At 36.1% G+C, this 18324-nt stretch overlaps 1 protein-coding gene across 4 annotated transcripts in view; it reads right to left on the reverse strand.

Annotated features, from left to right (window-relative positions):
- Positions 1-18324, reverse strand: part of CCSER1 (coiled-coil serine rich protein 1) — a 1217611-nt gene that overhangs the window by 614095 nt on the left and 585192 nt on the right. For all 4 annotated transcript variants that reach the window (XM_082610968.1, XM_082610971.1, XM_082610969.1 and 1 more), the window contains exon 8: positions 12340-12423. In XM_082610968.1, coding sequence (XP_082467094.1) covers positions 12340-12423 — 84 coding nt within the window. The remainder of the gene's footprint in view (positions 1-12339; positions 12424-18324) is intronic.

The raw sequence follows: 18324 nt of genomic DNA on the forward strand, positions 1-18324 counted from the left end.
AAATACATTATTTACCAAATTCACCTTTGGTGAATAGTCAGTTTCTATTTTTAATATTATGGTATTGACAATTGAAAAATTGAGGCCAGAAGAAGAAAAGAATAGCTACATCCAGTTACATAGTCAATGAGGCTAGATACTTGTATCCTGATATTTAATATCACTATATTGGCTCACTTTCCTCTTCAAGTTAAACAAAGGTAAGGTTATAGACAGATGAACTGAAGAAATTCCTCCTTTTCTGTATTTTTTATTTTCTAACCCAAAATAAAGTTGACCAAACCTGGTACATGCCTTGGGGCTTCATGTAATGTGGCTGTCACTGAACTTTTGCTAAGAAGTAAATTGTGGAGGGGGAGACTGCATAATACAGTTACCATTTTGGGTTTGTTTAGAGGACACATGAAGAAAGTCTCAAGAGAAGATGGTATCCTGAACACAGTTTTCTGACACTATCTTCTCCCAAGTTGACACTAACTTCTCCCGAGGTGAAGCAGTGACTGGGACAGGAAAGTAAAGCTCACTGAGGCACATGTGGAAGAATTCAGGTTCTGATGGGTGTTGGGAGAAGAGAGCAAGCTCGAGACTTTGTTATCTTCTGGGCTTAACTGGAGCCAATGAGACTAGCAGTTAATATGCCTGGGCAAGAATGAGAAATCAAAAGGTTCTGGAGAGAACAGTACTGATGGAAAATATCCAACCTTGCCAGAAGGGTGATACTTTACTGATTTCTTGTTCTAGGAGCATCTACAGAATATTTTTGGCTGGGAAAACTGCAGAGCAGCCACCCAGATTGGCCAACAGTGTTCTACCATTTGTAACTGAGGAAACCTGAGAGTGTATGTCCAATATCCTTCAAATTTGTTTGTTGTCACCAGCCAGCAGAAGCAGATTCTAGTGGGCCTCTGACTATTTGAGGGTTACATTTTTCATAACTTTTACCCTAGTACTGAGAAATAAGCAAAAGAAAATAATAGTGGATCTTAAGAGGAACAAAGACCTTAGGAAGCAAAACATGAAGGACAGGCCACTTCATGTGCAATAGAAATGTTATATGACACAATGACACGTGAACAACAAAAAAACAAGGTGCCAACATGGTCAGGTTTTAGCAAGAGTTCTTTCTGGCTTGTAGATGGCTGCCTTCTTGCTGTATGCTCATATGGACTCTCCTCAGCACCCATGCATGGAAAGAGAGATTCCTCTCTTTTCTTCTTCTCACAAGGCCACTAATGTTACTGAATTAGGACTTTACCCTTATGACTTCATTTAACCTAATGACCTCCTAAAAGCATACTCCAAACACAGTCACATTGGAGATTAGCACTTCAACATGTGAATTTTGGGGAACACAATTCAATCTACAGCACTATCCTTCATCTTTCAAAGTAAAGAGATATTCAAAGATTTAGAGACTACATATTTAATACCCCATCTTAATACTTGGGAAAGGATTCTAATCAAGCCATAAAAGAATCAGAAGAGTCCATAAAATGGAGAAAGATCAAGAGGAGTGGAAACAGTGATCTGTAATAATAAATCTTATACTATACATAATTTAAATCTAATAGAAAATATTGTCACTATGTATTTATAAGTCACAAATAATTCTTTTGAAAGAAAAAAAATGTTTCAAGGGAAAACCAACTAAAAGTACTAAAATCATTAAGTCCTCAACAAGCTCAGTAAAATTCATATAAGTTTCTAAGGGAGGGAAGAGAAGTGAAATCATTTTAAAGATCTCATTTAATGCCAAAGAGGTCTTAAAGTTGAGGGGATAATTTCAAATGTTGTTTGAGTTATTCCAAAATTTTTGGGACACGTTTTGTAAAACCAATACAAGGTATAATTATCAAAATAAAAAATACTATTTATATAGCCCATGTCACATAGATATGGCTAGCAAGTGCCCTTCACATTACCTCATAGCAGTGCAGGAGATTTTGTTCTATTACAAAGCAGTTGAGAGTAAATGTCCCATATAAGAGCTAGTTCCTTCCTGTTTATCATGCCAAAAAACTCTTGCCTAAAGACTATATCTCTCGTTTTCTCCAATTACTTGCCCCACCACATATACAACCCTAGAACACTCTGATATTCTAATATTTAATATCCCCTTAGACATCCTAAAATGTACAAATGATTATCTGTTAAAAAAAAAAACTCAGTAAATCTCACTGATGTAAATGACACACACAAATTTCAGGGATAATAATTTCAAACATCTTGAAATTATTCCCAAGATACAAACCACTATGTTTTATTTTTTAAAAGACTAGAAAGGGATAAACTGAAAGTATGACTACAAAATACACTCATGTTATAAATTCAGTTAATAATGTAGATAATTTGCTCAAATATCAATATATAATCTAAAATAAAAATTGAGTTTCTAAGAGTATTTGTGCTTTGTAAAGTCCACCTACCCAGCAAGAAAGAAAAGAACCAAGGTAATAATTCTGAGGTCATACAGTAGAGAAAGAATGATGTTTGAAATGCACATTTAATGCTTGAAAAATAATAGACTTCTTTGTCCACATTTTTACTTGCTAATATTAAATAGAAATGAACATTAAGAGTATGCGCTATGGACTAAATGGCATCTCTCCCAAGTTTATATGGTGAAGCCCTAACACCCAATGCGATGGTATTTGGAGATAGGGGTCTTTGGGAGATGCGCGAGCTTAGACGAGGTCATGAGGGCTGGGTCCTCATGATGGGATGAGTGCCCTTTTAAGAAGAAACAAAACTTACACCCCCTTTCTCCCTCTCCTCATCTCCATGCATATGCACTCAGCAGAAACCACATGAGCACACAGCTAGAAGCCATCCGTAAGCCAAAAAGAGCTTTCACCAGAACCCAACCATGCTGGCACTCTGATCTTGGACTTTTAGCTTCCAGGACTGTGAGAAAATAAATTTCTGTTTAAGCTACCCAGTCTATGGTATTTTGTTATGGCAGCCCTAGTGGCCTAAAAGAGCATTCAAATAGGAATTTATGTGATAGTAAAAGAGTGACCCAGCCCTTCTGCAGAACTTTTTACTGAGTACCAACAGATAAATTGTATGATATTGGATCAACGTCTAACTGGGGACTGTAGTATAATATACCTCTAAAGCAATGGTTTTCAACTGGGGTCAAATCTGCCTCCAGGGACATCTGGCATTGTCTAGAGGGTACTACTGACATCTAGAGGGGAGAGGTCAGGCATGCTGCTAAATATCTGACATTGCACAGGACCAGTTATAAAGCACAATCTGACCCAAATGTCAACAGTGGTGTTGAGGAACCCTGCTCTACAAGATAAAAAATTAACCAAAGATCTTGCCTTTAAAAACATCTCTTTTGGAGTAACGTCATCATTGTGATGAAGCAAGTTTTTTTTTGGTCTCTTCCCTTTAATCTACAGTCAGTAAAACACCCATAACTCAAAACATACCTCTGCCCAACAAAAACAGGAGGCCAGATAATTAAATACATCTGTACACCTAAAGGTGGGTGGTCTGGAACACAGAGGTGGCAAGACCCGGGGAACAGTGGAGATGGTGCCTGAGCCCACAGCCCCAGAGAAGCTGGTAGCAGTAGAGGAGACAGGGGACAAGACTCCATCCTCCTGGCCCTAGTGGCGCCAGTCACCACAGGTAACTGGGCAGTAGCAGCAAGGCTGGCGTCCCCATCCCTTTAGCCAGAGAAGTGCCCATGACTCTGGCCTCCCAACCCCCTGCCCGCAGCAGCAGAGCCCCTGAGCCTGATGATACCAGACATGACAGAGGCACCCATGTGATCCGGGCTCTTCCCCCAACTCACTTCCTCCCCATGAGGCATCAGAGCCTGTGATTCAGACTCAACAGAAGAGCCCACCAGCCCAGTGCCCCAGATATTAGCACCAGTAGCACCACAACAGCAAGGTAGCAATGCCCGCAGAGACGCAAATAATACTGAGGGCACTGGGTGACACTTCTGACAAACATGGTGGAGGGTGTAAGTACCCATTCTCATAGATAACCAAAGGCAGTTTGGGTAACAGAAACCAAAGCAGCTTGTGCTCTAGTACCACTTACTGAAAAATAGGAAAGGCCTCTAATTTCTAACCTGTTGAATCATTAGAATCAATTAAAAAAAACAGCTTTACCTAAAGAAAGGTGTCTGCTACTACAGAAGCGCTGGCATAGTAAGAACTCAAGCTCCTTGAAGAACCACAGTAACACTGTGCAACAAAAATCAAAGTGACAATTCTACAGAAGCCAAACTTAAAGGCATGGAACACTGTAATCTAATTGATTGAATTCAGAATAGCTTTCAGGAAGAAACTCAATGAGCCACAAGAAAAACTCAGAAAGGCAGTTCAATGAGCTCAGGAAGAAAACTAATGAAGAGAAGGAATACTTTACTAAAGAGACTGAAACTCAGAAATAACCACATGAATTCTGGAGCAGAAGAATTCAATAAATGAGATGAAGAATGCATTCAGAAAGTACTAGAAATAGAACAGGCTATATGGAGGAGAGTATTCACTAGCTTGAAGATAGATATCTAGAAATGATACAAGTAGAAAAGGAAAGAATTAAGTTTTTTTTAAATGAGCAAATTCTATAAGTGCTGACTCTATTAGGAAGGGAAAATATTAAGATAATGGGTATATCCCAGAAGGAGAAGAAGAGATCAGAGAGTTTAAAGAAGTAATAGCTAAGGACTTTCCAAACCCAGTGAAGGAACTGAATGTACAGGCCCATGAAGCTAAGAGATCACCTAATTACCTCAGTGCAAAAAAGACCTTTTCCAAGACATTATATTAAAACTGTCAGAAGTCAATGACAAAGAAAAAATTTTAAAGGCAGTCAGGGAATAAAGGAAAAAAGGTTCCTTACAAAGGAGCTCTTCTACCACAACCAAGATGACAAAACACACACACAACTTTGAGTAAGATGATGGAATCAGAAAACTGCAACTCTATCAGAATAGGCTTTTAATACTTTATTATAGCATAAAGATTAAAAGGGTGGAAAAAACATAGCTACTTTAATTTGGTAACAAACTCACAACATAAAAAAGGATAATTTGAGACAATAAAAACAGAAAAGGGGAAGAGGAAAAGGAAGGAACCTGTACAGGCAAATGAAGATGTTATTAACAGGAAAAAGGACTGTTCTATCTATGAGACATTTTATACAAACCTCTTGGTAACTACAAAACATAAATCTAGAGCAGAGACATGAAACAAAAGAAAATGGAGAAAAACATCATAGAAAACCATCAAACTAAAATGTCGTACAGAAACACAAGGGAAAACAATGGAGATATAGAGCAACCAGAAAACAAAAGATAAATGGCAGTACTAACTCCTCATCAATAATCACCCTAAATGTAAATAAACTGAACTCATCAAAAGGGAGCATCTGGATAGATTAAAAAAACAAGATCCAAGTTTATGCTGCCTCCAGGCAACATCTCAGCTCTAAAGACAAACATAGGCTCAAACTGAAAGGATCAAAGATGATACTCCAAGCAAATGGCAGCCAAAAGAAAGCAAGTATAGCCACACTCAGACAAAATAGACTTCAAGACAAAAAGGGTAATGAGAGAAAGATGGACAGTACATAACCATAAAGGGGACAATTCATCAAGATGTAACAGTTATTAATATATATGTACTTAACATGTGAGCATCAAAATATATAAAACAGGGCTTCCCTGCTGGCACAGTGGATATGGGTTTGGGCCCTGGTCTGGGAGGATCCCACATGCAAATGGGCCCGTGACCCACAACTACTGAGCTTGTGCGTCTGGAGCCTGTGCTCCACAACAAGAGAGGCCACGACAGTGAGAGGCCCGCGCACCGCAATGAAGAGTGGCCCCTGTTTGCCGCAACTAGAGAAAGCCCTTGCACAGAAACGAAGACCCAACACAGCCAAAAATAAATAAATAAATAAATAAATAAAATTTAAAAACAGCTGTATCATTAAATATATATATATATATATATATATAACAATTATAAACAGACTTAAAGAGAGAAATTTACAGTAATACAATAATAGTAGGGGACTTTAAACACCCCGCTCACATGAATGGATAGATCATCTAGTCAACAAGGAAACGGCCTTAAATGAAATGTTAGACTAATTGGATTTGATAGATTTGTACAGAATGTTCCATCCAAATGCAGCAGAATACACATTCTTCAACTATACATAGAACCTTCAAGGAAAGACCATATGTTGAGACACAGGTCAATAAATTTAGAATATTGAAATCAAATCAAGCATCTTTTCCAATCATAATGCTATGAAACTAAAAATCAATTACAAGAAGAAATCTGGAAAAAGTCACAAATAAGTGAAGACTGAACAACATGCTACAACTATTGGGTCAATGAAGAAATCAAAGGATAAATTAAAAAATACCTGAAGGCAAATGAAAATGAAAACAACATGCCAAAATCTATGAGACGCAGCAAAAGTGGTACTAAGAGGGAAGTTTATAGCAAGACAGACTTTCCTCAAGAACCAGGAAAAAACTCAAACAATCTAATCTTATACCTAAAGGAACTAGAAAAACAACAAATGAAGCCCCAAATCAGTGGAAGGAAGGAAGGAAATAGAGTGGAAATAAATGAAATAGAGAATAAAAAGACAACACAAAAGATTCAGACTAAGAGCTGGTTCTTTGAAAAACAAAATTTACAAGTCTAGATCCACTGAGAAAAAAGCAAGGCCCTGATAAATACAATCAGAAAAGGAGAAATGATAAGATACCACAGAAATACAGAAGACAACCGAGAATAAAAGGACACATTCTTCAAATCATACAACCAGTGCAGAAGTTGAAACTGTAATCAAAAACCTCACAAAAAACAAAAGCCCAGGACTATACAACTTCACAGCTGAATTCTACCAAAGATTAAGATTTAATACTCATCCTTCTCAAACTCTTCCAAAACACTGAAGAGAAAGGAATGCATGCTAACTCATCTTACCAAATGATATCAAAATCAGACATAAAAAAAAATTACAGGCCAATATCTCCAATGAACATAGATGTAAAAATCCTCAACAAAATATTAGCAAGCCAAATACAATAATACATTAAAATGATTACACACAATGATCAAGTGGGATTTATTCTGGAAATGTAGTTTAACATCCACTAAAGACAACCAAAAAAACCAAAACAACCTGATATAGTGTATTAACAAAAGGATAAAAGCCGTATCATCTCAGTACATACAGAAAAAGCATTTGACAAAATTCAATACACATTTATGATAAAAAAAAATCTTTCAATAAAGTGGTTATAGAAGGAAGAGATACTTCAACATAATCAAGGCCATACATGACAAATCCACAGCTAACATTGCAGTCAATGGTGAAAAACTGAAAGCTATCCTTCTAAAATCAAGAATAAGCCAAGGATGCCTATTCTCACTAACTCTTATTCAACATATTATTGAATCTAGCCAGAGCGATTAGGCAAGAAAAACAAACACATCCAAACTAGAAAGGAAGAAGTGAAACTGTCACTATTTGTGCGTGACATGATTTTTATATACAGAAAACCCTAAAGACTCCACAAGTTAGGAATAAACAAATACAATAAGATTGTAGGGTACAAAAACATAAAAATCTGTTGTACTTGTGTGTGCTAACAATGAGCTAGCAGAAAGAAATTAAAAATTCCATGTAAATAACAAAAGAATATACCTAGGAATAAATTTAACCAAAGAGGTTAAAAGAAAGAAATTGAAGACACAAATGTAAACATATTCTGTGTTCATGAATTGGAAAAGTTAACATTGTTAAAATGTCCCTATAATCTGAAGCAATCTACAGATTCAATGTGATCCCTATCAAAATCCCAAGACATTTCACAGAAATAAAACAAAAATTCTAAAATTAACATGGAACCAAAGAAGACCCCGAATAGCCATAGCAATCCCAAGAATAAAGAACAAAGCTTGAGTTATCACACTTCCTGATTTCAAACTACTGCAAAGCCATAGTAATCAAAACAGCAGAAAAACAGATACATAAATCAATGGAACAGAATTGAGAGCCCAGAAATAAATCCACCTGTATATGGACACAATTTATGATGAGGAGCAGAGAATATACAATGGAGAAAGAATAGTCTCTTCAAATTGTACTAGGAAAAGTGAACAGCCATGTACAAAAAAAGAAACTAGACCACTCTCACACCACACACAAAAATCAACTCACAGTGGATTAAAGACTTGAATGTAAGACCTGAAACCATAAAAATCCTAGGAGAAAACATAAGCAAAACACTGACATTAGTCATAGCAATATCTTTCTCTTGCCTGAGGAGACATATCTAGAAACAAGAGGATAAATAAGCAAATTGGACTACATCAAACTAAAAATCTCCTGCACAATAAAGGAAAATCGTCAAAATGAAACACGAGCTACTGAATGGGGGAAGATCTTTACAAATCGTATATCCGATAAGGGGTTAATATCCAAAATATATAAAGAATGCATACAACTCAATATTATAAAACAGCCCAATTTAAAAATGGACAGAGAAGCTGAATAGACATTTCTCCAAAGAAGATATACAGATGTCCAAGTAGGCACAATGAAAGAAGTTCAATATCACCAAATACTAGGGAAATGCAAATCAAAACCACAATGAGTTATTACCTCACACCTGTTAGAATGGTTATTATCAAAAAGGCAAGAAACAACATTGTTGGCCGGATGTGGAGAAAAGGGAATTCTCATACACTGTTGGTGGAAATGAAAGTGGGTGCAGCCACTATGGAAAACAGCATGGAGAGTCCACAAAAAGTTAATAGAACTACCATATGCTCCAATTATCCCACGGAAAGCAGCTCTTCTGCCCCTTTCCTGTTTGCCCATTTCTGTTCCCCTCTCACTTTAGGAGAACCTTATTATAGGAATGAGATCAGTAGGCAATTTAACCTAACTCCTGACTTATGCTCTCCTACATGCACACTATGCCTGTTGATTCTTTTCGTGGATAAAAAGAATGAAAAATTAATCAGTTAAAAAATGAGTAGCTCTCTACCTGCCACAACCCCCTTAGCAATCCTGCAGGCAGATCACACAGGCAAGATAACATCTGAAGACTATCAGACAGTCTGCACGCAAGGGAGAATGATGCAGAACCCAACCTTCTGCCTCAACAATTCACCGAGATTCTTCCCCCTTTCTCCCCTTTAAAAACTGTCATGACTGAGCAGAATATTTGGAGTTGGTCTCAGGGCAAGTAGTCCACCTTCTCCCCAGATTGCAGGCTTTTCTGATTAAAGCACCTTTCCTTTCTATTGACCCTTGCCCCTTGGATTATCAGCTTTTGAGCGGCAAGCAGCCAAACCTGAGTTTGGTAACACCACTTCTGGGTATTTATCCAAAGAATATGAAAACGCTAATTTGAAAAGATAAATTTACCCTTATGTTCACTGCAGCATTATTCACAATAGCCAAGATATGGAAACAAACTAAGTGTCCATCAATGAACGAATGAGTAGAGAAGATATGGTATCTATACACAATGGAATACCACTCAGCCATAAAAAAAAGACGAAATCTTGCCACTTATGATAACATGGATGGACCTTGAGAGTATATTATGTTAAGTAAAAAAAGTCAGATGGAGAATACAAATACCCTATGATTTCACTCATATGTGGAATAGCAAAAAACTAAGAAACACAACACACACACACACCCCCAACCAAACAAAAACATACATAGATACAGAGTACAGAGTATTGGTTACCAGAGGGGAAGAAGCCCTGGAAAAGGGCAAAATGAATAAAGGGAATCAACTGTATGGTGACAGATGGAAACTAAATTTTTGGTGGGGAGGATGCTGTAGTCTGTACAGAAGCAGAAATGTAATGTTGTCTACGTGAAACATAAAATGTTATACACCAATGTTACCTCAAAAAAAAATTAAGTGGTATAAAAGCTTCTTTTGCCGCCAACCCCATACTGCACTAACTTTAAACTGAAAATATCAAAGTGAGGCTAAATAAGCTGTATTAAAATAACTTTATTAAGTTGGATATAAATTCTTTATTGGTATAATTACATCTAAATTTGATTTATAGTGTATATGTGGGTAAACTGCTTATGATAATAGCAGTGGTTAAGAAATGAGAAACCCATAATAAAACTAAACTAAATTCTTACAGATTGTGATTATAGCAGGGTACAGGAAACTGGTTCCTAAAATGTTTTGAAATTTAAACTTTACCTATCTAAAGTTGAAAACATTAAATTTAATGTCTACTTTGTCAGAATGTCACAAGTCACTTATTATCAGAATCAGAAATACTAGGACCTAATTTTCAATGGATCTAAGTGGTTTATATTACTTTTATGTGATTGCCACCTTGTCCATGCTCCAAGTCCAGTTTTAATGACGACTTTTTCTTTTAACAATGTTTCTTCTTCCTTAAGTTCCTAAATCACCTATACACTTTTTTATTTAGGTACAGTTTTCTTTAATGAAACAAACTATTTTCAAAAGTTAACACTCTCCTTTGTTAAACTATTTAAGATGACTATGCAAACTACATAGCACAAAATTAAAATGCTACCTTGATTGTTACCTGGGAAATTTTAGAAGCTAAGAAGTCAATTTGGGTACTTCAAGTTTAAAACAAAACCCAAGCAAAAGAAAACACTTGCATCTCATTTTACTAGATCAACCAACAGAGGACTTTTTTGGAGGCAGGGGCACTAAATTATCTTAATTATAGCTATGTAACATTGGCTCTGGAAGTAATCATTTTCTTTCTCATTTCATTCAACAAATGAAGGTCTGATTTCTTGTATAGGCTAAGTTTTAAATCTAATCATAACTAGTGTTTGGGGAAAAAAATGAACACTTCTTTCTGAGTTAATTATCCAAAATATGCATTTTCTGGCAAAGTGAATACATTTTCTGCTGTGTTAAAACTAATAATTCTAGGCATCCATTCATACATATCTACATATTTTAGTCAACTCAAAGATAAAGCTCGATTACATAATACACACCTATAGTTATATATAGTAATGTTTTCTTTATGTAATAAAGTTCATATTATAAATAATTACTTATTTATAAAAGGTTATTCCCAGTAATGTAAGACATGTTCCTTTTGTCTGTAATTCTATTACTATCTTAAGTAATAGATATGGGTCAATGGGTTTCTAAAGTGACAATAATATGCTCATGGGACCAATAATCAGCATCAAACCCAGTCATGAAACACAGTCTAAAGGTCAAGTTTCAGTAAAACTGCTGTCAGTTGTCAAGAGTCAATAAAGTAGACTCTAAATTTGTATGCTATCTCACTAATATGTTCAGAAAAGTTCTCAAAAGCTTGATGGTCTATAAAATCTGTTTTGTCATTTAATTTATTTAATAATTACATAATACATTGTTAATGTAGTCAAATATGAAATCATCATAGAGAACATTATTGACTAGGGTTTGTTTTTTGATCTTGATAATGAGTCAGGGCCTCTTATTGTATAGTATGTCTTTATTTTATTGGTATTCTTAAGAACGATTAATTTTTTTAAATTTCTCATTACTTCCTCATTTTTGTTTTGGAGAACTCATTTTTTATTTCTCTCCAGATCAAATGTGTTATATTGCAAAATACTATTCATATATATATGTATATATATATATGTTGAGAACACATACTTTAAAAAGTAATGCCCACTGCTATTCTTGTTACCTACCAAATGTGTTTTCATGCTATGAAAGTATGATTTAATACATTTATGATGTCACATCTAAAAAACACCCTAAAAACATGAACTATACATTTCATATATTTGTATAATTTTTAGATAATTTGGGATTTATATAATATCCCATAATACATATATGTTTATATATGTATTAACAAAGCATCTCATTAGGTTAATGCATTTTTGTACCTTTATGTAAAAGTAAAATTTGCTTTTGTTAGCAAAATTATTGAATACTTTGCTTCATATTACATGATTGTGTTGCTAGGTATGGCAGTATGGAGCCAAACCTTGCACTTTACAAAATAAAGTGTGGCCTTAGCCTTCACGATTTTTGATAGGTACAACTGAAATGCCTAATCCTGGGTCAGTAATCTGTTTCTGGAATTATGTAAAGTTCAATATATATTATAAAACATTCTCTTTTTCAAACTGTTAAATCTTCATTACTGTAGGATTTTAAAAGTGATAATCAGATTGAATCACTAACAGTTTATAAATCACTAATAATTTTAGTGTTAATAAAATATGTTGTAGGGTTTATAGCAAATAACCTTGCAAGGAAAATACACCCTTGGGCCAAACATTGTTCACACTTACCAGTTCTTCCTGAAGTTGGGAAATTAGTTCGTCCTTCTCTTTCAGCTGCAGCTTCAGCATTGAGCATTCATCTTTCATTATATCCTATAAAACATCAAAGAGATGGCATAATACGCTTAGACCTTTCACTTTGCTCTTGATAAATTAGCTTCATGCAGTGGGAGATAATTGCATGACTAATAAAACTGAAATTTCCTCTACAGCCTGATATTTTTCATAATATACTCTATGTTGCAAAACAAACTAATGTATCCAAAGATACTATACTATATATGATATATACACATACATTTTTTTCTGATAGCCTTTTCTTTTGATTTCTCTTTGTTCATTTAGTTGTCTAAGACAGAAATCAGGGATTCATCCTAAATTCTGTCCTCCCATTCCTGTGCATGTGTAATCAGTGGAATAAAAATAATTATACTTCAAAAGAGATAGTTTACCTACCATTTATTCCTGGTATAATTAAATATTAATTCTCAAATGAATGGCCATGATATAGTCTTTATTTTTAATATCTCTAACATTTGTCCCTTTCACTAGAGCTCTGTCTCTGGGTATTTCACCTTGTCACTCTGCATGAACATTCAGCTACAGTCCCCATGTACACAATACATCCACATCCATGACCTCTATTACTCTACACTGGAAACTCTCACCTAACAAATGCTTAATCTAGACTTATCTTCCAAGCTTCAACCCACAAAAAGAACTACTTCCTGAGCATTTACTCAGCATTTTCCCATGGACATTCCAACTCAAACTTCACCCCAACATCTTTTCCTACTTCAAAAATCATTTCTAGTTGTTTCTCTTATTATCTTCTTATTTCCTAAAATAGCTAGAAAAGCATCCCATACTCTCAGCTCACACTCACTCTGAACCCAGTCTGGTACCCAATTCTTTGATCTGTTTCCTTAGTATTTCTTGAACTCACTCCTTTCTACTCCTCACGGACTTACTCTAGGTATCCATTGCTTCTTATCAGACTTACTGCAGTTAAGTCTCTGAACTGGTTCTATGTCTATCACTTTCCCTCTCTGCCAGAGATATTTTCCTAACTGGGAATTAATTACATCATTTCTTAATGTAACAGCTAATCACTTTAGGGGAAAAAAAAAGTCAAAACTCTTTAGCATAGCATACGGTGCCTTTCATTCTCAACTACTTGCATATTTCTGGAGTGACAGTTTTTCATTTCCAACTTTCTTACAACCAGGGCTCATTCCTACAGAATCGAGCTGCAGAATGTTATTTCATGTCTCCTTGTTTTACACATGCACATCTCTGGGTTACACTGCATCTCTCTATCTCCCACAATTTCTCATGATCTAGGAGACATTTCAAGCATTATTCCTTATTCCAGCAGGGAGCCTTCCCTTGTTGGCTGAGTTATGTTTCCCTTGAGGGTGACAGCATGCTCCATAGCATCTAAATCATACATCATTTCATACGGTACTAATACTTCAAGTGTTGTTTGCTTGTTTCCTTCCCTCATTAGACTAGTTTCCCTAACCCACTTGAGCAGATAGACTATTTCACTAGCATATTACCAGCACCAAGCATTGTAACTGACACACAAAAGATGTTTAAATCCACGTTTGCTTCCCATAACTTAGCAGATAAACAGTATAAATAAGAGAATTCCCACTTTTTCTGAATCTGTTAACCTTACCTGAGCTGGCAAGGGAGAAAACAGCTAATGGATTAGAATAAACAGAGTATTTGTTTATTCTGGTTCTCATGGTGTTAATTTCTGTTTCTATTTTAAGCAATGTAGAACATATGATTCCAATTTACTAATAGCGCCTTTCATTTGCTGACAACCAGCTGATTGGGATATACTAATTATCTCTGTCTGTTCCTTTTATTTCATAGTAGTCCTGTTTCTTCCCTAAATCATGGGCTTTCATGGGTAGAGTTTATACCCAACATTTTAATATTTATTTTCATAGATTCTAAATATTACATGTTACAATGTTAATGGTAAAAAAGCTTAGCTTGCTCCATAATGAAAAGAAAAAATTTGCAGGCTTAAAAGGTAGATAAGAAAATCATCATGTCCCTTGGAATCAGACACATCTAAGGTCAAATCCTTGGTACTACCATGAACCCTCTCTGTGGCTTTGTGTTAGTTAATTAACTTCTTTGAGACCCATGGGCATTATCATGGAGGTTGATAACACCAGACTATAAACTATCTGATGACAAAAACTCTACTGTAGGGATTCCCTGGTGGCGCAGTGGTTGAGAGACCTCCTGCCGATACAGGGGAAGCGGGTTTGTGCCCGGGTCCGGGAAGATCCCACATGCCGCGGAGCGGCTGGGCCCGTGAGCCATGGCTGCTAAGCCTGCGCGTCCGGAGCCTGTGCTCCACAACGGGAGAGGCCACAGCAGTGAGAGGCCCACGTACCGCAAAAAAAAAAAAAAAAAAAAGCCCCAAAACAGAAAACCTCTACTGTATTACTGCTTATATTCCCAGTCTTGCCTAATATCCCACTTAAGAAAAACTAACTCCCTTCATAAAATAAAATACTGTCACATTTTCTCTAGGAAACAAATACTGAAGTAGAGTTAAGAGTACAAAAGGTTTATTAAAGAATAAATCCATGTGAAAAGAAAAAAAGAATCAGAATTGGGCAGAGGGACACAGGACCATGATTCATACCTGACAAATCCTCTGCCAGCTAAACGAGGAGCTCCGGCGCCAAGACTGCCTAGGAGAGGAATCCCGGGTGGAGGGAAAGTGGGGAGGCTCTTGTACCACTCCCTGCTCAGTCATTGGTTGGGAGCTGCCTCAAGAACTAGATCTCAGCTGCTGTCATTTTATTCATTGTCTCACGCTACCAAGCGATGAGCTTGACTTCAGCTGGAGACAGTCAGCTAACCATAAGACTTTCAGCTGGGTAGTGAGCCCTTTATTGAAAGGGGATCTGAGCCTCAGCCAGAATCTACTCCAACTGTTTTTTTAATTGAATAATTAGCAGAAATATTTTTGTATATTAATATTTTGTCAATGAATTCATTTAAAGTGAAGATTTACCTATATTGTGGCTAATAGGAATTGTAAAGAAACTTGGCTTTCCAAAATCATGCTCATTTTACTAAATTCTCTGATTTTTTTCCCTGGGAAGCTTTTTCAAGAAGTTTTTAATCTCACAGCTTTAAACCAGGTAGATGCTAATATATCATTTGCACTTATTTATGGAATAACATAGTAAGTATTCATTGTATGTCATCAGAAGCAAATTTATAAAATCCTCTATGAAAGCCTTTGCAAATGAATCACAGTTACCTAGAGTTTTGTTTTTAATTGTTATATGTACATGTGGCAAAATTCATACAAGTATCTTTCTAACACACAAGATGAAAACCCTTAAACAACACTTACTAAAATGAAGGCTACTCTCAGATGAATCAATATTCACTCACTATATTTGCAAAATTCTCGGACATATTTGATAGGATGATCTATTGAGTTAGAAATCCTATTGATGTGTAGAATTAACAGGATTTTAGTATCTTGGTTTTTAAAATAAGGTTATTCCATTAACCCTTATGCTAATGTAAGCAAGTTAACCTTGTGCTTATTTAAATGCATATTACTTATGAAAAAATATAATTGAATAATTATGGCATCCTGTTTCTCAGTCAAGTATAATTAATTCTAGGACTAAAATTCAATTCTATATCTCCTAAATTTTTTTTTTTTTTTTTTTTTTTTTTTGCGGTACACGAGCCTCTCACTGCCATGGCCTCTCCTGTTGTGGAGCACAAGCTCCGGACGTGCAGGCTCAGCGGCCATGGCTCACGGGCCCAGCCACTCCGTGGCATGTGGGGTCCTCCCGGACCGGGGCACGAACCCATGTCCCCTGCATCAGCAGGTGGACTCTCAACCACTGCGCCACCAGGGAAGCCCTATATTTCCTAATTTGATAATTACTCATAAATATGGAACTCATAGTATGGTAGATTAAAGGTGGCTACAAATCCTTTGCTACTATTCCTAATGAAGGATGGAATCTAATGCTCTCTCCTTGGATCTGGGTTGGTCTTACGGCCTTGCTTGACCAAGGGAATACAATGGAAGTAATTGAGTGATTCTCAGTGCTAGATCAGATTTTAGTTTCCAGGACTGGTCTCTTAGAATGCTCCTCTCAGGTTCCTCCCTTGCAGAAAGAACAGGGCAGTCATGCTGAGAAGTACAAGCTACATTTCACTTCCTTTCACAGCCTCTTAAGGAAACACACAATCAACTGCCAGCCATGAGAGTGAGCCATCTTGAATATCTAGCCCAGTGGAGTCTTTAGGTGACCAAAGCCCCAACCAGTATCCCACCATAACTGCCTGAGTTGAATCATTTCCAAATTCCTGACTTAAAAAATTGTGAACACAATAAAGGTACAGTTCTAAACCATTACGTTTTGAGATGATTTGTTATAGAGATGACCAGAATATATGGACAAACTGCAAATTGTTAGAATTAGTGTAAATTATGACTCATTATAGTTGTATAAAAATATATAAGCTAATTTTTAAAATAGCTCATTTCAATGTGTAAAAGGAATATTTATATTTTCATTATATAAGCTACTGGAGAATCAGAAATACAAATATAAAAGTTCCTTAAAAATTACCTTATTCTACTTTTATTTTCTAAATTTGGAAAGTTAGATCTAGATACATGAATATTTGGTTAATTTGTCCCAAATTCAGTTAGCTGACTCCAGTCCCATATATTCTATAATTTATTTTTGCCTGAATTAGAATTAGAATTTTCACTTTTACAAAAAAAAAGGTGAAAAGGGCAAACGATGTTCAGCATTTATTTTTCAGTGCGATGTTACAGAGGCAGTGTGGACCCCAAGCAGCAAGGGCAGCACTGCTAAGCTCCTTCCCCGGGAACTATATTCAGCATCTTGGCATCAGGCTGCCATAGCTTTGAACTGTGTCTGTAAGCATCTGTGCTTTATCTCGATTTACTGTGTGCATCTGTTAGCAGGATGTGGGCTAAGGTAATTGCTTCTTTGCTTGATGCCATTTAGGTTTATGAAGGGTTTCACAGGAATGCTCTACTTTTGAATAGTGGGAGCAACCTGTATTAATTTGCCACATAGAGCTAGAAAACAAATACATATATACACTAAGATAGCACAGTCAGAGAAAGCTTTCTCGAGAAAGAAATATCAAACCAGAATCTTAATGGTAGAAGGAACTGGTAAATGACCAAAAATAAATAAATAAATAAAAAAGAAAGGCAAGTGTTTTCAAATGCAGGACCTTTAGAACTCCTGGAGGCAGAGAAAACAATTGCAAGAGTTTGGGGAACAAGTATTTCAGAACAAGGGTGTGGAGAGGTATATACAAAGAGACACTTGAGAACCAAATCATAAAAGTCATTTTTGCCATGATAATGAATAAAGTTTAATTCAGAAGGTTTTGGTATATCAATAAAGAACTTTCAAGCCATGAAAGGGTATGATCAGAATTAAGTGTATGCAGCTTATTCTGGGTACAGTATGGAGAATGGGCTGGATGGAACCAAGACTAGACACAGATAAGGGGCTGTTTTAGTAATCGATGTAAGAAATCGTTCGAATTTAAACTAAAGTGGGGCTGTAGGAGTGGATTTGAAAGCTATTTAGAAGGTGGACTCTACCAGAAATGTGTGGAGTGGAAGGGAAAGATGAGAGGAGAGAGTCAAAGATGACGTTAAGTTTCTGGCAGGTCTATTCAGAGTATGTAAGTATCGCTCATTCCTGTTTAAGAGCAAATACAATTTGAGGTGGACAAATTTAAGATGAAGGAAAGACACCAAGTTTAATTTCAAGGTCCCTTGTAACATCCAGCTGAAGAAATATAGTATGCATTGGCTCCATAAGCATGGGCTCAAAGAGAGAGAGATGTGGTCAGGAAATGAAATTTGGAAACTACCAATATATTGATGTAGTGGAACAATCAATAATTGAAAGATGAAGTGATTGT

The sequence above is a fragment of the Mesoplodon mirus genome (assembly GCF_964341445.2).
Source record: "Mesoplodon mirus genome assembly, chromosome: 2".
Taxonomy (NCBI): Eukaryota; Metazoa; Chordata; class Mammalia; order Artiodactyla; family Ziphiidae; genus Mesoplodon; species Mesoplodon mirus.